Source organism: Orcinus orca, chromosome 13 (genome assembly GCF_937001465.1).
Source record: "Orcinus orca chromosome 13, mOrcOrc1.1, whole genome shotgun sequence".
In the NCBI taxonomy this organism is placed as follows: Eukaryota; Metazoa; Chordata; class Mammalia; order Artiodactyla; family Delphinidae; genus Orcinus; species Orcinus orca.
In genome coordinates this window covers 15,257,592-15,280,431 of record NC_064571.1, presented here as the reverse complement: position 1 = coordinate 15,280,431, position 22,840 = coordinate 15,257,592, and the positions used below count along the sequence as shown (strand labels likewise).

The window sequence follows — 22,840 nt, the reverse complement described above, 5'->3', positions numbered from 1 at the left end:
AAACCTGGGCTGCCTCTGTGGCCAACCTCTCCCAGGACCTGTCAGCCGCAGATCCAGCTCCAAGCTGCAGTGTAGAGTGGGCGGGGCCGTAGCGCTCCTGCCAGACACAAAAGAACAGCTGTGTACTCCTGCCCAGGGCCCGTCCACCAGAGACTCAGCGCCCAGCTACTGTGAGTTTCTGTGGCACCACTTAGTGTGCATGCTGACAAACTCTGCATGTGAGTGCCGACAATGGGCTCCAAGGTTCGGTCCGATCCACACCCCAGGCCCTCCAGCCTGTCTCCCTGCAAGTAGATTGAGTCCTCTCCCAGGGCCTGTTGGTCCAAGATTTGGCACTTTGCCTCTGTGAGTATCTGTGGCCCCATCTGGTGTGCACCTTGAACTGGGAAGTGAGGTGTGGCAGCAGCCGCCAGCACTGGTCTCTCTCTGCCCTGATTGTTAGCAAGCCAGCATGCCCACCCTCATCGGGAGTAGAATTTAGGCTTTTCCAGCCCCTATATCTGTCCCAGCGGACCTCCCGGCAAGTAAGGGGCCTCTCCAGGGCAAGGGTGTGCCCTTGTGGACCTTCTCTCCTTTACGGATCCCTCCCAGGGGCGCCAGTTCCGTCTCGACGCCTTTTCCCCCTTCCTACCCAGTTGCGTGGAGAAGTTTGTTGAAGCTTTGGTTGTATAGGAGTTCTTCTGCCAGTTTCCCGTTGGTTTTCTGTGAGACTTGTTCCACATGTAGATGTATTTTTGATGTTTTTGTGGCTGGAGGTAAGCTCCATGTCCTCCTACTCCGCCATCTTGATCCCCCTCCAACAATTTTGTTTTTAAAAGCCCAGAAGTGGAAACGACCACCATGTCCATCAAGTGGTGAATGAATAAATTGTGGCGTTTCTACACTATGGGATACTACTCAGCCTTAAAAATAAATGAATTATGGATATATGAAACAACATAGAGGAATCTCAGCATAATTATGCTGAAAGATGGTGGGCAAAAAAAATACATACTATTTTATTACATTTATATAAAGGCCTGGAAAATGCAAACTAATGTATAGTGATAGAAAACAGATCAGTATTTTCCTAGGGAGGAGTATTGGAAAGGAACCTGAAGAGGCTTATGGTTGGGTTCTCTTCATTATCTTGACAGTTTCATATATATATATATATATATATCAGCACATCAAATTGTACACTTTAAATACATACAGCTTAATGTATGCCTATTATATTTCAGGAGAGCTATTATATCTCAGGAGAGCTGTTAAAATAATTTAAACTGTTAAAAAATGTTCACATTTCCCTGATTGTCTTATAATAATTTTGTTTGCAGCATCCTTGTTAAAATTTAGATCAAAATAAGATCCATGCACTAGCTGGTTAACATTTCTCTTAAGTCTCTAGGTCTGTAAGTTCCCCATCAACTCTTTTATTTTTTCTTAGGAAAAAATTTTAATGAGCAAAATTTGGTTATTTTTCTATATAGTTCCACAGTCTAATTTTGTTGACTGTATCCCCACTGTGGTAGCTAACCTATATTTCTCTGGTTCTTGTATTTCCTATATGTTGGTAGTTAGGTCTAGAGTCTTAAGTTTGATTTTCTGGGGCCATGAGTACTTCCGTAGCAGGTGTAGTGTTCTTTCATTAAATTGGCATATAGAAGCTGGTTGTCCTTTTTCCCCCAGTTTTATTGAGATATAATTGACATAAAGCACTGTATAAGTTTAACATGTACAACATAGTGATGTGACTTACATGCATCATGAAATGTTTATCATGATAAGTTTAGTGAACAGCCATCATTTCGTATAGATACAAAATAAAAGTAATAGAAAAAATTTTCCTTGTAATGAGAACTCTTAGGATTTACTCTTTTAACAACTTTCATACGTAATATACAGCAATGTTAATTATATTTATCATCTTGTACCTTACATCCCTAGTACTTATTTATCTTATAATTGGAAGTTTGTGTTACTGAAGGTTACAATCTATTTACAGTTATTACAAAATATTAGCTGTATTCTCTGCTTTGCAAAATACATTCTTGTAGCCTATCTTACACCCAATAGTTTATACCTCCCACTCCCCAACCCCTATAATATTGCTCCTCCCCCCCAACTGGTAACCACTAGTTTGTTCTCTATATCTGAGTCTGCTTCTTTTTTATTATATTCACTAGCTTGTTGTATTTTTTGGATTCCACATATAAGCGATATCATGCAATATATGTCTTTCTCTGTCTTTACTTAGCATAGAGATAGACTTTCTTAACAGCGTTATAAAATTCACCTCTTATATTTTCATCTAGTACTTTTTTTTCCTTGATCTTTTTTTATTGAAGTGTAGTTGATTTACAATATTTTATTAGTTTCAGGTGTACAGCATAGTGAGTCAATATTTTTATAGATTATACTCCATTTAAAGTTATTATAAAATATTGGCTATATTCCTTGTGCTGAACAATATATCCTTGTAGCTTATTTATTTTATACATAGTAGTTTGTATTTCTTCATCCCTTACCCCTGTCTTGCCCCTCCTCCCTTCCCTCTCACCACTGGTAACCACTCTATATCTGTGAGTCTACTTCTTTTGTTATATTCACTAGTGTGTTTTATTTTTTAATTCTACATATAAGTGGTAACATATGTCTCACTTATTTCACTTAGCATAATACCCTCCAGGTTCATCCATGTTGCTGCAAATGGCAAAATCCTATTCTTTTTAATGGCTGAATAATAGTCCACTGTATATATATAAGACATCTTCTTTATCCATTCATCTATTGATGGGCTCTTAGGTTGCTTCCATATCTTGGCAATTGTAAATAATGCTGCAGTGAACATGGAGTGCGTATATCTTTTTGAATTACTGTATTTGTTTTCTTCAGATAAATACCCAGGAGTGTAATTGCTGGGTCATATGGTAGTTCTTTTTCTTTAATTTTTTGAGGAAACTCCATACTGTTTTCCACAGTGGCTGTACCAATTTACATTCCCACTAACAATGTGCAAAAGTTCCCTTTTCTCCACATCCTCGCCCACATTTGTTATTTGTGTTATTTTTGATGATAGCCATTCTGACAGGTGTGAGGTGATATCTCATTGTGGTTTTGATTTGCACTTTCCTGATGATTAGAGATGCATTTCCTCTTTGGAAGTATGCCTATTCAGATTCTCTGCCCATTTTAAAAGTCAGGTTGTTTGGTTTTGTGATGATCTTCAATTAGTTATGGCTATGGGAAGTGATTAGTGACCTTTGGGTAGAGTGGGAGTTCTGTATGATCCCACGGTAACTGTTGTAGTGAATGGTGGGGGTTTGTATTGGACAATTAGTGAGTATGTGATTTCATGCCTCTGTGTACTTTCTGTCATAATGTCACCCTTAGAAGTATTCATTGGTATTTAAAGGGCAGAATTAATGGAAACCAAGTAGAAAAGTCTTAGTCAAGCAATAGGCCATGGACAATGATGATAGCTGCTAATAATGATTGTGGCTTAGACAGGAAATTAGTCCAGGAAGGTGATCAATTTCCAACAGAGATAGAGTCCAAAGGTAGTGAAGAACAAGTTCACATTAATATTTAAAAGATTAACATGTCTTTTTATTTCCCAAAGCCAGTGCTAAAAGCCTACCAAGATCATAAGAAATCAGAATACATATATGAGCAGAACCGATACCAGTTAATCACTTCTGGAGTCCTAAAGCCTCCAGGAAGCACTGAAGAAAGAAGTTCTACCAAATCTCTTGTTCAGTTCAAGCGTGAAGATTCTGTGAAAAAGAAAAAACAGGTAAGTATTAAAGTACTTAATTGATCTTTTTAATGTTTGTTTCATACAGCATTGCTAACATGCTTTTAACTCATAAGGATAGTGGCAAAATCTTTTCCCCTTAGGTTATGCAATGGATTGGGGTAATACAGTATTTCCCAGTTCTTCCTATTTAAGGAAAATTTGGACAGTAGAGTAAAATCATAAAGGAAAACTTTTAGCATTCATATAGTGTCTTTTGATCTTCTCTAGAAGACATGTTAAAAGAAGATATAATAGTATTTTGAATGTTATTATAACATTTATGAAATTTTCATCATTATCCCCCCAAATCTTTGAAGACCTTGGTGAAGGGCAATAAAATGGAAACTGAACCAACTAGAGAGACAACTTTTGTAATTGGTGAGAGTTGTAGAGTGGGGAAGTTGCCTTGCAATGAATAAGTGAATAGTAGTTCTGGGGCAAAATCACTAGAGCCTGGCTTTATGTAAACACCTGTAGATAATTAAACAAAAGAACAGAAGTGGAAGAAAATGTGGAGGACACACCCACAATAAAAATACCAATAGAGCCAAGAATTCTCTGAGCTTTTTATTGAGAGGATCTTTCAGTGCTAGTTGTCTGTCTTTCAGGCTTTGGGCTGCAGTGCTAGAAATTGAGAGTCGAGGACAAGCTCTGTCCTCGAGGATTTCAGAATCTGGAGGTGGGAAATGAACAAGTAAACACTTAAGCGCAGTGAGGTGTGATAAGAGCTCTCACTGATCATTTAAAGTACAAAATAATGGAGAACTGAGCAGAAGGGATGCTTATACGTGGTGGCCAGGGGGATCATCAGTGGAAGAACAGCTACCCTAGGGAACTGCACTAAGCTCGGAGGAATAAGTGGAAAGTTAACAAGGCAAATAAGGTGGGAGAGCTATGGCCTTGGGAGCCATGGGTTTGGGTGAGATTATCCTGAAAGAATATCATATGATAAATTGTATGAAATTGTATAGCTTCAGTTAATTTGGTTTCTGTGAAGTAGAAAGAGAGAACGAGATATTTTAAGTGGGGCCAAGAAAGATCTGATTGTACATTAATTAGCTCATTTGGTATAAAGTGGGTTTCAAGAGCTTGAATTTTAAAAAGAGATTATGCAAACTATTATATTATATATAGGAAGGATTAATAAAACAAGGTCCTACTGTATAGCACAGGGAACTATATTCAATATCCTGTGATAAACCATAATGGAAAAGGATATGAAAAAGAATATATATGTGTAAAACTGAATCACTTTGCTGTACAGCAGAAATTATCACAACATTGTAAATCAACTATACTTCAATACAATTTTTAAAAAATAAAAGCGAGAGAGATTGTGTGCACATCTGGGATGAAGGAAGTAGCTGAAAAGGAATAAGTTATAGGTTATGTTTGGCTGTAACTGTAACTAAGTGAAGAATTCAGTAAAGAGTTAGAGGTTGAATGGAAATGTGGAAGAAAGGGGATATTCTGTTTAAAAGGAGAAGGGTATTCATGCTGAGAAGAGGTTCATTTTTCTGGGTATTGATTTCTCAGAATGAGTTCAGAATGGAAATGTATCTAGTAAGATTTACTGGGAGATGAAGGAAGGAAGGAAGGAAGGAAGGGAGGGAGGGAGGGAGGGAGGGAGGGAGGGAAGGAGGGAGGGAGGAAGGAAAGAAGGACAGAAAGTTGAAGGCTTTGCTTCCGGTAATTAAGAAAGATTGACTTATCGATTGGACTGGGAATCCACCATAGAGGAATATGATAGATGTTCTACAATTTATGAATAAATGCTTCCTCTATTTCCCTCCCCCAACTACTGCAAAATCCAAAAACATATGTGACTGTTTAAATTGAATCACATCTTCCCACTGAGTTACACAATTAGACATAAAATGAAAATGTTTAGGCCTATTGTTGAAGAAACCTTTCACTTAGAATGCAGTACAACTTTTTAAGAGATATAATAAATAAAATAAATGCATTTCCTGTTAAAATATTAATACTCTTGTCTCATAAAAGAGTTAACTACAGCTCTTGTTGAAACATTGGGACAAAGCAATATATATTTTCTCTGGTTCTGGTATCTGGTTTGGCCTTTTATATAAGAAAACAGTACCTTTGTTGCTATCCCTGCCCAATAAATGAAAGGAGCATATTTTATCTTTGACTTTAAAGATGTATGTCCTTTAGCTCTGAAATTCCCAGGATTCTCTTCTGAAACTCCTATTCAATGAGGTATTTAATCAGAGAGAGAGAATAATGATCCCTATGAATACAAATCTTATGGGGACGTTGTTCCACAGAGCTTATGGTAATAACTCTCTTATAGAAATGGCAACCTCTATTAACTCTGCTAATAGGCAATAAAGATATCATTTATATATGTATCTCAATTATTCACCAAAGCAGGTCTGCAATGCAGATTCTTTTTTCTTAAAGCCAGTCCTGTCAGAGAGACAAAGGGATGACTGTTGAAGTTGATGTCACATTTCCTCAAACACGGTTATCAACCTCCTTGGCAGGAGGAGAAGACGTGTTTGATGCTGTCCCAAGTTTGTTGGGGAGGAGCAAAGAAGTGTGAGTGGCACTGAGAGCAGACAGTGGGACCCAGGGATTGGAGCAAAGCTCAAGTGTGTGAACATCGTGGGGACTTAGCCTTGGGGCTCCACACGTGGTCCGGAGCCAGCAGCATCTGCATCTCCTGGAAGCAAGTGAGAAATGCAGAGTCTCAGGCTCCACCTTGGATTGGCTGGCAGACTCTGCATTTCAACAGGTTACCCAGGTAATTCATATGCACACTGAAATGTGAAAGGCACTGTCTCCAGAACAAACAATTAATTGTGAGTTAATAACATATATGCTTATGCTTAGGACCCACAGGGCAGGAAGCATAAGCATACATGTTACTAACTCAATTGCCTGTTCTGGAGACAGTGCCTCTCACATTTCAGTGTGCATGTGAGGACACATGTACCCCAGTGTTCATTGCAGCACTATTTACAATAGCCAGGACATGGAAACAACCTAAATGTCCAATGATAGATGAATGGATAAAGAAGATGTGGTACATATATACAATGGAATATTACTCAGCCACAAAAAGGAACGAAATTAGGTCATTTGTAGAGATGTGGATGGACCTAGAGTCTATCATATAGAGTGAAGTAAGCCAGAAAGAGAAAAACAAATATCGTATATTAATGCATATATGTGGAATCTAGAAAAATGGTACAGATAAACCTATTTGTAGGGCAGGCATACAGACGTAGATGTAGAGAACAGACATGTGGACACGGGGAGGAAAGGGAGGGTGGGATGAATTGGGAGATTATATTTGACATAAATACACTACCATGTGTAAAATAGATAGCTAGTGGAACCTGCTATATAGCACAAGAAGCTCAGCTCGGTGCTCTGTGATGGCCTAGATGGGCGGGATGGGGGGAGGTGGGAGGGAGTCCAAGAGGGAGGGAATATAGGTATACATATAGCTGATTCACTTCACTGTACAGCAGAAACTAACACAGCATTGTAAAGCAATTTTACTCCAATAAAAAAATAAATAAGAGGAGAAAGTTCGAAAAAAAATAACACATATGCTTCTCCAAGGCTATTACATAATACTGATCCCCAATACTCAATGTAACAATCTGTCACATTCATTAAAAATAGTTTATTATGAGTTATGACGACAGCTGTCCAAGATGTCACTCACCGAAAAGCATGAAGGTTGTCAGAAAGAAGTGGGGCTGGTGGCAGGGGGTGGGCAGGGTGTTGAGGGAAAGGCCCCAGTCAGGGGAGATACAGAGCAACTGAGCAAGGGGAGTGGTGGGCTCTCATAAACACCAGGGACTGGTAACATTTTGATGTAATAAACATTTAAGTGAAGGGAGAAGAGAAGGCAATGGGAAGTGTTGCTGGGAGTGCTTGTGGGAAGGAGACGGACATCTGGGCAAGGAGTACTGAGAGGGAATCTATCACTGCCGATCAATAGTTTGAAAGTTTTCAGTTCAAAATTGCTTTCCTTTAAGCCCTAGATATCTTAGGCAGTGTGGTAATTAGTCCTGGAGGTTAATATTTTGTCACATATATAGGTTTTTTCCCCCCCAAAAAAACTAATTTTTTAAAAAACTGGCTTTGTTTAGATCCAATGGCCCTCTGCCGAGGCGTTCTCCCCCTCTCCTGCTAAACTGTCACGTACCAGCACTGGAAGAAGAGGCCTCTACGAGATTAGTTCCTCAACTTACCCTAAGTACTATTTCCACGACCGGGAAGAAGTCATTAAAGCCAACATTCAAGATCCCTTGCAAATCATCAAAATAGTACGTGAAAATGAGCACATTGGATTTCTTTATATGATCTCTGCGGTGCCAAGATCTTCCACTGAGTACAATAGATATAATCTGAAGTGAGTTATCTTTTATGAAGCAATTTATTTAGCAGCAAAAATTACAAATAAGATTGCAAATGTTATCCATAATCAATTGCGTGTTAATGATTTATCTGATAAAATATAAGTTGGGTTATCATCCAATGACAAATGAATCTTAATCACAACAGTTTTATTTTTCCCATTTATCTTTACTTATAGACATTTTATAGACACTGCTGTGTTTCTATGTTTATATTATATTGATATAATTCCATTTATTTTTAATCGGTATTACAAACGTATTTTTGATATTTTTTGATTACTGAGAAAAGAAGATGGCAATGTATAAAAAATAGATGATGCTTGATTTTTTTCACATGTCATTTCAGCTTTCCTTAATAGAGTAGAAATAAGGGTTTTTTGTAAGTAAAATGAGCTTGATAATTTAGGGTATTTATATAGATTAATAATACACACACACTCACATATACTCTCTATTGTTGCTAAACACACATTTGTTGTTGAAATAATTTGAAGAGTCACCCAAATGTGTCTGTGAATTGCTTTAATATTCAGCACAACAGGTAACAGGACTTAAAGATGATGCTGACCTTCCTCTGTGGTGGTTTAGTTGGGTTGAATGCTATAGTTGTTGAGATGGTCTTTCCTTGAAGGTGGTTGTAGTTGAGCATTGCCACCAAATTCTTTGAGCTGCCTTCCCCAGTCTCTGCTGCATAGGAAGATAAAAGTTCTTTCTAGGAATTCTCTCCTCCCTTACTCAGCACTGTAGTTTTGATTGAGTCAGATAACACTGAAAACAACTCTCCTGCTGGGGAGAAGAAAAACATTTTAATCAAATTTTTAAATGATAGATTTATTGTAAACCTGAAAGAGCTTAACAGGAGTGAGGAACAATTTGTAGAAGGAAGAGAGATGGTTATGAAAATCATTCAGCAAAATGTACTGAGCACGCAATCTATAGCATGACCATTTCTAGGTGCTAGAGCTGTGTTAGGGAACCATCCAGATCAAAATTGCTGCCTTCATGGAGCTTACATTTTAGCAGAGGGAGACAATAATTAATACGATACAGGAGTAAATTATATAGAATGCTAGAATACGCTAAGTGTTATACAAAAAAACAGTGTAGAGCAAAGGGGATTGGGAGTTCTTGGAAAGAGGTTGTTAGTAAGTTGGGGTGGTCAGCGTGGGCCTCATTGAGAAGCTGGCATTTGGACAAAGACTCGAAGGAGAAGGAGTGAATTATGTGCTATGGGAAGAGGGGAGAAGAGCTTTCCAGACAGCAGCAAAGTGAATACAAATATCCCAAGGCAGGAGCACACCTGGCATGTTGAAGAACCGAACAGCAGGCTGGTGTGACTACAGTAGAATGAATGAGATGACAGACAGTTGATGGCCCTGCCAGCTATTGTAGAAACATTAACTTTTACTCTGAGAAAAATGGAGAACCAAGGAAGAATTTCAAGTAGAGAAGTGCCGTGATCTGAATTACATTTTGAAAAGGACCTCTCTGGTTGCTGTGTAGAGGATGGACTTTTGAGGAGCAAGTACTGAAACAGGAAGACCGATTAGAAGGCTGTAATTATTCACGTAAGAGATAGACCAGGTGGTAGTGGTGGAGGTGGGGAGAAGTGGGTCAAATTCTGGAAATAATTTTAAGGTTAAGCCAACAGGATTTTCTTTTTAAACTCAACTTTATTGAGATATAATTGACATAATACTATGACCCATTTTAAGTGTAGTTTGATAAGCTTTGCCAAATGTATACATTCATGTAACCACTACCTCAATCAAGAATATTTCTGTCACCTGAAAAATTTCTCATACATACCCTCCACCATGACCACCCCTCCCTGACACCTCAAGCAGCCACTAGTGTAATTTCTATCACAACATATTAGTAATGCTTTTTAAAAAAGAATTTCACACAGAGGGAATCACAGCTGGTTTTTTGTGTCCAATTTCTCTAGCATAATGTTTTTGAGATCCATGTTGTTGCATGAATAAATTTCCTTTCCTTGCTGAGTAGTATTCCATTTTATGAATATACCATAATTTGTTTAGTCATTCAACTGTTGAGGGCTGGGTTTTTTCCTTTTTTGTTTTGTTTTGTTTTTATTGGAGTATAGTTGCTTTACAATGTTGTGCTAGCTCATACAGCACAGTGAAGTGAACCAGCCATATGTATACACGTATCCCCTCCCTTTGGGATTTCCCTCCCATCCAGGTCACCACATAGCACTGAGTAGACTTCCCCGTGCTATACAGCAGTTCCTCACTAGTTATCTATTTCATACCCAGCGGCATATATATGTTAATCCCAATCTCCCAATTCATCCCACTCCCCCATTCCTGCCCCTGTTGTCCACACATTTGTTCCCTACATCTGTGTCTCTATTTCTGCTTTGCAAATAGATTCATCAGTACCGTTCTTCTAGATTCCACATATATGTGTTAATATATGATACTTGTTTTTCTCTTTCTGGCTTACTTCACTCTGTATGTCTGTCTCTAGGTCCATCCATTCCTCTACAAATGACACAATTTGTACACATATACCACATCTTTATCCATTAATCTGTTGATGGACATTTAGCTTGCCTCCATGTCCTGGCTATTGTAAATAGTGCTGTAATGAACATTGGGGGCATGTGTCTTTTTGCATAATGGTTTCTCTGGGTATATGCCCAGTAGCGGGATTGCTGGGTCATATGGTCTTTTTGAAGGAACCTCCATACTGTTCTCCATAGTGGCTGTATCCATTTACATTCCCACCAACAGTGCAAGAGGGTCCCTCTTCTTCACACCCTCTCCAGCATTTATTGTTTGTAGATTTTTTGATGATGGCCATTCTAACCGGTGTGAGGCGATAACTCATTGTAGTTTTGATCTGTATTTCTCTAATAATTAGTTATGTTGAGCATCTTTTCATGTGCCTCTTGGCCATCTCTATGTCTTCTTTGGAGAAATGGTTATTTAGATCTTCTGGCCATCTTTTGATTGGGTTGTTTGTTTTTTTGATATTGAGCTGCAGGAGCTGTTTGTATATATTGCAGATTAATCCCTTCTCAGTTGCTTCATTTGAAAATAATTTCTTCCATTCTGAGGGTTGTCTTTTCATCTTGCTTATAGTTTCCTTTGCTCTGCAAAAGCTCTTAAGTTTCATTAGGTCCCATTTGTTTATTTTTGTTTTTATTTCCATTTCTCCAGGAGGTGGGTCAAAAAGGATCTTGCTGTGATTTATGTCATACAGTGTTCTGCCTATGTTTTCCTCTAAGAGTTTGATGGTGTCTGGCCTTACATTTAGGTCTTTAATCCATTTTATTTTTGTATATGTTGTTATGGAGTGTTCTAATTTCATTCTTTTATATGTAGCTGTCCAGTTTGCCCAGCATCATTTATTGAAGAGGCTGTCTTTTCTCCATTGTATATTCTTGCCTTCTTTGTCATAGATTAGGTGACCATAGGTGCATGGGTTTAGCTCTGGGCTTTCTATCCTGTTCATTGATCTGTATTTCTGTTTTTGTGCCAGTACCATACTGTCTTGATTACTGTAACTTTGTAGTATAGTCTGAAGTCAGTGAGCCTGATTCCTCAAGCTCTGTTTTTCTTTCTCAAGATTGCTTTGGCTGTTCAGGGTCTTTTGTGTTTCCATACAAATTGTAAAATTTTTTGTTCTAATTCTGTGAAAAATGCAATTGGCAATTTGGTAGGGATTGCACTGAATCTGTAGATTGCTTTGGATAGTATCATCAGTTTCACAATATTGATTCTTCCAATCCAAGAACATGGCATCTCTCTCCATCTGTTTGTGCCATCTTTGATTTCTTGCATCAGTGTAGTATAGTTTTCTGAGTACAGGTCTTTTGCCTCCTTAGATAGGTTTATTCCTAGATATTTTTTTCTTTTTGTTGCAGTGGTAAATGGGAGTATTTCCTTAATTTCTCTTTCAGATTTTTCATCATTAGTGTATAGGGATGCAAGAGATTTCTGTGCATTAATTTTGTATCCTACTACTTTACCAAATTCATTAATTAGCTCTAGTAGTTTTCTGGTGGCATCTTTAGGATTCTCTATGTGTAGTATCATGTCATCTGCAAACAGTGACAGTTTTACTTCTTCTTTTCCAATTTGTATTCCTTTTATTTCTTTTACTTCTTTGATTGACGTGGCTAGGACTTCCAAAACTATGTTGAATAATAATGGCGACAGTGGACACACTTGTCTTGTTCCTGATCTTAGAGGAAATGCTTTCAGTTTTTCACCATTGAGAATGATGTTTGCTGTGGGTTTGTCATATATGGCCAAATGTTCTATATATTGAGGTAGGTTCCCTCTATGCCCAATTCTGAAGAGTTTTTATCATAAATGGGAGTTAAATTTTGTCAAAAGCTTTTTCTGCATCTATTGAGATGGTCATGTGCTTCTTATTCTTCAGTCTGTTTATATGGTGTATCACGTTGATTGATTTGCATATATTGAAGAATCCGTGCATCCCTGGGATTCATCCCACTTGATTGTGGTGTATGATCTTTTTCATGTGTTGTTGGATTCTGTTTGCTAGTATTTTGTTGAGGATTTTTGCATCTGTGTTCATCAGTGATATTGGTCTGTAATTTTCTTTTTTTGTAGTATCTTTGTCTGGTTTTGGAATCATGGTAATGATGGCCTCATAGAACGAGCTTCGGAGTGTTCTTTCCTCTGCAATTTTTTGGAAGAGTTTGAGAAGGATAGATGTTAGCTCTTCTCTAAACGTTTGAAAGAATTCGCCTGTGAAGCCATCTGGTCCTGGCCTTTTGTTTGTTGGAAGATTTTTAATAACAGTTTCAATTTCATTACTTGTGATTGGACTGTTCATATTTTCTATTTCTTCCAGGTTCAGTCTTGGTAGGTTGTACGTTTCTAAGAGTTTGTCCATTTCTTCCACATTGTCCATTTTATTGGCAAATAGTTCCTTGTAGTAATCTCTCATGATCCTTTGTATTTCTGCAGTGTCAGTTGTTACTTCTCCTTTTTCATTTCTAATTCTATTGATTTGAGTCTTCTCCCTTTTTTTCTTGATAAGTCTGGCTAATTGTTTATCAACTTTGTTTATCCTCTCAAAGAACCAACTTTTAGTTTTACTGATCTTTGCTATCGTTTCCTTCATTTCTGTTTCATTTATTTCTGATCTGATCTTTATCATTTCTTTCCTTCTGCTAACTTTGGGTTTTTTTGTTTTTTCTCTAACTGCTTTAGATGTAAGGTTAGATTGTTTATTTGAGATGTTTCTTGTTCTTTAAGGTAGGATTGTATTGCTATAAACTTCCCTCTTAGAACTGCTTTTGTTGCATCCCATAGGTTTTCGGTCATTGTGTTTTCATTGTCATTTGTTTCTAGGTATTTTTTGGTTGCCTCTTTGATTTCTTCAGTGATCTCTTGGTTATTAAGTAGTGTGTTGTTTAGCCTCCATGTGTTTGTATTTCTTACAGATTTTTTCCTGTAATTGATATCTAGTCTTATAGTGTTGTGGTTAGAAAAGATACTTGATATGATTTCAATTTTCTTAAACTTATCAAGGCTTAATCTGTGACCCAAGATATGATCTATCCTGGAGAATGTTCCATGAGCAGTTGAGAAGAATGTGTATTCTGTTGTTTTTGGATGAAATGTCCTATAAATATCAATTAAGTCCATCTTCTGTAACATATCATTTAAAGCTTGTGTTTCCTTTTTTATTTTCATTTTGGATGATCTGTCCATTGGTGAAAGTGGGGTGTTAAAGTCCCCTATGATGATTGTGTTACTGTCGACTTCCTCTTTTATGGCTGCTAGTGTTTGTCTTATGTATTGAGGTGCTCCTGTGTTGGGTGCATAAATATTTACAATTGTTATATCTTCTTGTTGGATTGATCCCTTGATCATTATGTAGTGTCCTTCTTTGTCTCTTGTAATAGTCTTTGTTTTAAAGTCTATTTTGTCTGATATGAGAATTGCTACTCCAGGTTTCTTTTGATTTTTATTTGCATGGAATATCTTTTTCCATCCCCTCACTGTCAGTCTGTACGTGTCCCTAGGTCTGAAGTGGGTCTCTTGTAGATACCATATATATGGGTCTTTTTCTGGTATCCATTCAGCCAGTCTATGTCTTTTGGTTGGAGCATTTAATCCATTTACATTTAAGGCAATTATTGATATGTATGTGCTTATTACCATTTTCTTAATTGTTTTGGGTTTATTATTGTAGGACTTTTCCTTCTCTTGTGTTTCCTGCCTAGAGAAGTTCCTTTAGCATTTGTTGTAAAGCTGGTTTGGTGGTGCTGAATTCTCTTAGCTTTTGCTTGTCTGTAAAGCTTTTAATTTCTCTGTCAAATGTGAATGAGATCCTTGCTGGGTAGAGTAATCTTGGTTGTAGTATTTTCTCCTTCATCACGTTAAATGTGTCCTGCCAATCCCTTCTGGCTTGCAGAGTTTCTTCTGAAAGATCAGCTGTTAACCTTATGGGGATTCCCTTATATGTTATTTGTTGTTTTTCCCTTGCTGCTTTTAATATTTGTTGTTTGTATTTAATTTTTGATAGTTTGATTAATATGTATCTTGGTGTGTTTCTCCTTGGATTTATCCTATATGGGACTGTCTGTCCTTCCTGGGCTTGATTGACTATTTCTTTTCCCATATTAGGGATGTTTTCAACTATAATCTCTTCAAATATATTCTCAGTCCCTTTCTTTTTCTCTTCTTCTGAGACCCCTATAATTCGAATGTTGATGCATTTAATGTTGTCCCAGAGGTCTCTGAGACTGTCCTCAATTCTTTTCATTCTTTTTTCTTTATTCTGCTCTGCAGTAGTTATTTCCACTATTTTATCTTCCAGGTCACTTATCTGTTCTTCTGCCTCAGTTATTCTGCTATTGATCCCTTCTAGAGAATATTTAATTTCATTTATTGTGCTGTTCATCACTGTTTGTTTGCTGTTTAGTTCGTCTAGGTCTTTGTTAAACGTTTCTTGTATTTTCTTCATTCTATTTCCAAGATTTTGGATGTCTTTACTAACAATATTCTGAATTCTTTTTCAGGTAGACCACCTATTTCCTCTTCATTTGTTAGGTCTGGTGGGTTTTTGCCTTGCTCCTTTATCTGCTATGTGTTTCCCTGTCTTCTCATTTTGCTTAACTTACTGTTTTTGGGGGTCTCCTTTTGCAGGCTTCCGGTTCATAGTTTCCATTGTTTTTGGTGTCTGTCCCCAGTGGCTAAGGTTGTTGCAGTGGGTTGTGTAGGCTTCCTGGTGGAGGAGACTAGTGCCTGCATTCTGGTCAGTGAGGCTGGATCTTGTCTTTCTGGTGGGCAGGTCCACGTCTAGTGGTGTGTTTTGCGGTGTCTGTGGCCTTATTATGATTTTAGGAGCCTCTGTGCTAATGGATGGGGTTGTGTTCCTGTCTTGCTAGTTGTTTGGCATAGGGTGTCCTGCACTGTAGCTTGCTGGTCATTGAGTGGAGCTGGGTCTTGGCGTTGAGATGGAGATCTCTGGGCGATTTTTGCCGTTTTATATTACGTGCAGTTGGGAGTCTCTTGTGGACCAGTGTCCTGAACTTGGCTCTCCCAAGAGCCTGTCCGTCACATGGCTCAGAATAAAAGGGAGAAAAAAAAGAAAGAAGAAGATAAAATAAAATAATATGAAGTAAAGTAAAATAAAGTTATTAAAATAAAATTTTAAAAATAATTATTAAGAAAAAAATTTAAGTAATAATAAAAAAAGAAAAGACAGATTGAACCCTAGGACAAATGGTAAAAGCAAAGCTATACAGACAAAATCACACACAGAAGCACACATACACACTCACAAAAAGAGAAAAATGGAAAAAAATATATATATATCGTTGCTCCCAAAGTCCACCTCCTCATTTTGGGATGATTCGTTGTCAATTCAGGTATTCCACAGATGCAGCGTACATCAAGTTGATTGTGGAGATTTAATCCACTGCTCCTGAAGCTGCTGGGAGAAATTTCCCTTTCTCTTCTTTATTTGCACAGCTTCCGGGGTTCAGCTTTGTATTTGGACCCGCCTCTGCTTGTAGGTCGCCAGAGGGCATCTGTTCTTCACTCAGACAGGACGGGGTTAAAGGAGCAGCTGATTTGGGGGCTCTGGTTCACTCAGGCCGGGCGGAGGGAGGGGTACAGATGCAGGGCGAGCCTGCGGGGGCAGAGGCCAGCATGGCGTTGCACCAGCTTGAGGCATGCCATGCGTTCTCCCAGGAAAATTGTCCCTAGATCACAGGACACTGGCAGTGGCAGGCTGCACAGGTTCCCGGGAGGGGAGGTGTGGATAGTGACCTGTGCTTGCCCACACGCTTCTTGGTGGCGGCAGCAGCAGCCTTAGCGTCTCATGCCCGTCTCTGGGGTTGGCGCTGATAGCCGTGTCTCACGCCTGTCTCTGGAGCTCCTTTAAGTGGCGCTCTTAATCCCCTCTCCTTGCGCCCCAGGAAACAAAGAGGCAAGAAAAAGTCTCTTGTCTCTTTGGCAGCTCCAGACTTTTTCCTGGACTCCCTCCCAGCTAGCCATGGTGCTTTAGCCCCCTTCAGGCTGTGTTCCCACAGCCAACCCCATTCCTCTCCCTGGGATTCGACCGAAGCCCTAGCCTCAGCTCCCAGGCCCCACCCATCCCGGCAGGTGAGCAGCCAAGCCTCTCGGGCTGGTGAGTGCCGGTCGGCACCGATCCTCTGTGCGGGAATCTCTCCACTTTGCCTTTCGTACCCCTGTTGCTGCGCTCTCCTCCACGGCTCCAAAGCTTCCCCCCTCCGCCACCTGCAGTCTCCACCCGCGAAGGGGCTTCCTATTGGTGGAAAACTTTCCTCCTTCGCAGCTTGTCTGCTGATGGGTGGGGTTGTGGGTTCCTGTCTTGCTAGTTGTTTGGAGTGAGGCTTCCAGCACTGGAGCCTGCAGGCAGTTGGGTGGAGTGGGTCTTGGTGTTAAGATGGAGACCTCCAGGAGAGCTCTCGCCAATGAATGTTCCCTGGGGCTGGGGATTCTCTGGTGGTCCAATGTCCTGGACTTGGTGCTCCCACCCCAGAGGCTCAGGCCCAACCCCCCTGGCTGGGGAACCAAGACCTTGCAAGCCACATGGTGTGGAGATAAAGAAAAAAAAAGAGAGGGGGGAAGAAAAAAAACGGACAAACAAAACCCAAGAAAAAAAGCAAAGACCCAAACAAACAACAACAAAAAAAAGGAAAAGAAAACAGACAAACAAAACCCAAGAGAAAAGGCAAAGACCCAAACAAACAGCAACAACAATAAAAAAAGGAAAAGAAAACAAACAGACAAACAAAACCCAAGACAAATGGTAAAAGCAAAACCAAACAAACCAGAAACAAAACGAATAGAGAAACACACACAGAAAAATCAGTGGTGGGCTGTCCAGGCTCCCAGGTGGGCAGTGACCTGTGATCCTCAGGTGGCAGCGGTGGCAGCAGTAGCCCAACAGGATATTTTTATGGATTGTATACAAGGTGGGCAACCAGAGAAGTGCCCAGGTTGACTTTAATGATCGCTTTGACTGAGCAAGGGAAAGGGGTGAGATGCTATTAAGTAAGACACAGAAGACTGGATGGAACAGATTCTTCAGGGAAAAATAGGAGTTTGGATTTGGACGTACTAATCTGGGGATGGCAAAGACAGAAGAGAAGCAGGGTGGTTGATGAAAAGAGAATTGGGGTCAAGAGTGGGGACTTTTCTTAAGATAAGAGAAATAGCTTGTTTTTTTTTAAGATAGGAGAATTAACATATAATGGAATTTAAAGCTATTTGATGTAAAAAATATTCTTTTAATAGTATTGTTATTCCACAACTACCTTACTACTTCTTTTTCTAGTTTTTTATAAGTTTTGAAGAAGAGGTTATGGATCTTTAACCGTGACTCGGAAAAAAATGGTTTATTTGCTCATTTTTACAAACACTTCTTGATTAATGTGTGAAATGTTTTCATAGCTTCCTCTTATTTAAAAAATATTCAATAACCCAGACATCAAGGAGTGTCATTTGTGATATTAATTCCCCGTTATGAAAGGAGTAAGATTTTGCCAAACAAAATGGATTCTCGTCTATTTACTAGCACAACACAAAGTATTGGAGATGAGTATGGAAATGGTGCTTCTGTTTGATTCAGGAAATTAATTGTCTTTCTAGACTAATGAACACTTCTACTAAGGGAAGTGAGTTGATGTTTTATACTTTTTTGGACTGGCACTAATGATGCTTGTTAGTAATATGCAAGATCTCATTTAAGAAGATGTTGGAATCACGGTTTATTTTATCACGTTTTAGGATGGAGGTTAAATTTTCCGCCCAGCCCCAACTCCAAATATTATAAATCTTATGAGTAAAGACAATTATTTGGATGCCATATAGTTGGAAGCAGCTAAATTGGAAGTTAAAAGTAGTAAATAGTGGATCAATGAGATAAGGGCACATTATACCAAACTTCTTTTAAAAGTAATGTGATAAAATATAATGTAATCCCATAATTTTTTAAGTGTAGTAAAATACATTAAATGTGCAGTTCTACAATGTTTATCTCTACCATGGTCCCTCTAAGTGAGAAAATAGTTACATTTACCAAGTTCATTCTAAAGAATAAATTTAGTGGTATGTGTTAGGCATAACAGTTTTGAAGCTTCTTCTTCAAGATGTGTAAATATTTTGGAATATTACCCCGGTAAGCATACAACTGTACACTGCAGATTACCTTGTCCAGCAAGAAGGCATAATGGTGACTCTGGTCAGGTCTGGGGCAAATTAGAGGAAACTAGGTGAAGGATTAGAAACTAGAGAGGTCAGGAAGGGAAAAGAGAACACAGATCAAGACAAAATAATTCTATTTTGTTAGGACTTTGACCTTGAACAAGAGTGATTGTAATTGAGGTGTAGCCATGAAGTATGGGGGATGGCTGTTGGTTAGAAAGTTTGGTTATAGACCCACTTTGTGAGAGGACACCAAAGCAAATCATCACATTTTACATATCATAAAAGATGATGAGTTACTTGTATTTACTACGTTCCAGGCAAAGTGCATACATGAATATACATGTCTATATATACATATGTTTTTTAATTCTCACAATAATACTATAAGATAGATACATTTATTACCTCTGTTTTACAGATAAGACACAAAGTGGTTAAGTACCTTGCCCCAGGTTGTACGATAAATAAATGACAGTCTGGCTTCTGAATGTATGTTCTTAATTTCTCTGCTCTACTGCCCTGTCAAGATGAAACTTGGTGGTGTCCACGAGACCTCCATGAGACTGTTTACTTCAAAGAATGTCTTCACTAGCCCCCCAAAAGTGGTGGAAGCCATGGAAACATTTTCTATCATTTCCAAATCTAGCACAATAATCTGCCTCTCATATAAGCCTATTGATTTTTCCAGAACAAATGCAAAATAATGCTTTCTTCCCAATAGAAAATTGATGAATAAAAGTGGAACTGAGATCCCAACTAGAAATCATTCAAAGTTGCACTCTCATCGTGGAAAAAAAAAAAAAAAGGAAAAAAGACATGTCATACTATTACTGAGACACCTATAGATAGATATGCTCAGAGAGGAAACAATAAGTTATAAGGTAAACACAGTTTATGTTATTTAAAAAAAAGGTTAGAAATTAGGCAACATAATTAGAATTATCTCATATTGGATTTATTAACCACAATAATTTTCCTGTTCTTTTGCCTAAATATCTCATTAGTATGAAAGTGTTATCAAATCAATCAGTAGTACCAAGCAAGCTATATCAACACTTTACTGAAAGATATCCACCCTCCCGGGTAAAGGGTTGGAACTTTTAAAGGCATGTGCAAGAACAAAATAGGAAACCAAATTCCATTTTTTGGTTAGCATCTGATCAAGAAGCTCAAGAAGCTAAGAATGCAAGAATACACAATTAATATCTAATGTCAAAATGACTCACTATCGCAGAATTGCAGTTTTACCAGCCTGTGTGGAAATTATTTATTCTATTTGGAGCCAGAAAAGCAAAGGAAATCAATAATACCACTAGATCCACATGTTACATAACAGAGATGACCAAATCCAGGACATTATTAAAGTTTTATTGCATATTGATGGATGTACAGATATTAATAACTGCTAGATAATAGCACTAGCATCCTTGAAGTGAAGTGTTTGGAAGAACTTTGTTCTGTGGAGCAAAAAAGCTACTGGGGTTGAAATATCAAAGGCAAATGAGATATTATGGAAATACTTCTTGAAAATGTATTTTCCATTTAGAGTTTATTCTGATAATCCTGAGATTAAAATACATAATACAGTATTTTATTCACAAAAGACTCCCATATGTAAATGTTTCTCTGCAGTTATGGATTCCAAATTAAATAATATTATCAAAATTGTAACTATAATAAAATCCAATCCACCACCTGACCTTCTGTTTTTAAGCTTTCTACAAAGATATGTGAGCCAAACACCATTATTTGTTGTTTCAGACTTAAATGCCTAAGTGATCCAAAGGAAGAATTTTGTCAAGAATTGGAAAATATTTTGCAAATGATTCAACTTTGTAGATTTAGTGAAGGATAGTTTTTGGTTTTACAGCTAGGTTACTTAACTGACATTTGAGTACCTGAATGAACTTAATAAAAAATATAAGAGCTGCCTGAAAATATATTAACACATACTGACAAAGATTAGGAATTCAAAGCAAAATTTCAACTTCAGAAAAGTGAAATTTAAAATGGCTCTCTCGTGACTTTTTAGTCATTGTTGAGAATTTAAATTTAAGGAAAAATTAGTAAGTCAAACAAGCGTAACATCTGTGTTTGAGAGAAAGTGTCACCATTGTTTCTAAGGTACTTGATATGGAAATGTTTGGGTTTTAAATCAATTTGTATTATCATAAGAAATTTCAACACCGCATTTATCAAAGCAAGAAAAGGAAAAGCTGTTAGAATTAAAGAATGATGGTACCTCTGGCACATAATTTCAAAAGAACAAGTGATACAAATTCTAGTCAGTGGAAAAGGAAGTTTCCATTCATCAGAGACAGAGCAATAAATCATCATCTGCCATTTGCTGTCTCCCACGTCTATGAAGTGTATTCCTTAGCAGCGGCGACTTTAAGAATTTGAACAGACCATTCATCATGTCTTGATTAGAAATGCAGTAGCTACTTCAAAAATTTATAGTCATAGCTGTGGTTGTTTATGAGCTAGACTTTATTTGGAAGTTTTATAATATTCAGTATTGAATATTTCCCTGAATATTTTGTTTTATTTTTCTTATTATAATTAATGTCTTCACCAGTGTGCCTTATAAAATGTTATCACTGTACAGGTGTGTTGGGACATGTAAAGTTTGGGAAGCATTGCTTCGGAGCAGGGGTCCCCAACCCCCGGGCCGCGGACCCATACTGGACCAGTATTGGTCCATGGCCTGTTAGGAACCATGTCACACAGCAGGCGGTGCGTGGCGGGCAAGCAAGCGAAGCTTCATCTGCCGCTCCCCATCGCTGACGTTACCTCCTGAACCAACCCCCCCACACACACCGTCCGTGGAAAAGTCGTCTTCCACGAAACCGGTCCCTGGTGCCAAAAAGGTTGGGGACTGTTGCTTTAGAGGATTGTAGAACAGTTTTCTCCGCATGAGAATCTGGCCTTTGGTTAACTCGGAAGCTCTGTTCCCCTGGTAACTTAATATAAGTAGAATGTCAGTTGTTTCTAGGCAACATTGCTTATGACAAAAATGACCCCTGATTGGTAAATTATATCTGCATTGAGAGGAACTATAAATGAATTATAAATACCTGAAGGGGCGTCATAGCTTTGGACTTCCCATAGTGCGGCACTTCTTTTTCTGGGCATGTCTCTGCAGGAACCCTAAAATGTATGCTTATAGTTATTGCAAGAAATATTGGCTCCTCTTAAGCCAGGGTGATTTGCACACCCACGCAATATGGATCTCATGTCCTTGCATCTGAGTTGTCACCTGGGGAGGGGATAGCTCGGGAGTGGCTATTGAATTGTTGCAAGGGGTCCCATGGAAAAGCAAAGACTGATGCTGCCTGGAAGGCAAGAAGTAGTTCCTGTTCTAGCCTTCTAGGTAGAGGGCTGCCAGATATAGTCTATGAAAGTCTAATGAGCATGACCATTTAGTTGAATTGAAGGAGACCCTCTGGTAGGGCAATGTGTAAATATTTCTTTTTCATACTCCTGAAAAAGGAGCCACTGTGATGTCTGACCATTCCCTCCCTAGTACATGAGGGACTTTTTTCCCATATCTATGGAACCTCTCATCTCACTATTGTTTTAATTGTGTATGTCAATATTTTGCTATTTCTTGTTTTGGTCACTGAAATATAAACTTGTTCATATTGGTAAGGAACCGTGGGTGCATCATAAGGCCATAGTGGGATACCAAGTCTTTACAATGAAATGGATGAGTCCTGCAACTCAATATTACAAACAACAACTCTTAGTTTGTGCCAAATATTGTTCCAAATTCTTTATATAATTAATCTTCATAGCAACTCTACAAGGTGGGTAGTATTGATATGTCCATTTTACAAATGAGGAAACTAAGGCAGAGTTGAGAAATTTGACAAAGTTCATATAGCTAGTGAATTGTGGGGCTGGGATTCAAACCCAAGTAGTTAAACTTCAGAACCCAAGCTCTCATGCATTATGCCTAATGT

The 22,840-nt window shown here is 38.4% G+C and overlaps 1 protein-coding gene across 1 annotated transcript in view; it reads left to right on the top strand.

Moving 5' to 3' along the window:
* DNAH6 (dynein axonemal heavy chain 6) overlaps positions 1 to 22,840 on the top strand; it is a 292,253-nt gene that overhangs the window by 15,898 nt on the left and 253,515 nt on the right. The window contains exons 3-4 of the mRNA XM_004271618.3: positions 3,605 to 3,778; positions 7,912 to 8,174. Of these exons, the coding sequence (XP_004271666.2) occupies positions 3,605 to 3,778; positions 7,912 to 8,174 (437 nt within the window). The remainder of the gene's footprint in view (positions 1 to 3,604; positions 3,779 to 7,911; positions 8,175 to 22,840) is intronic.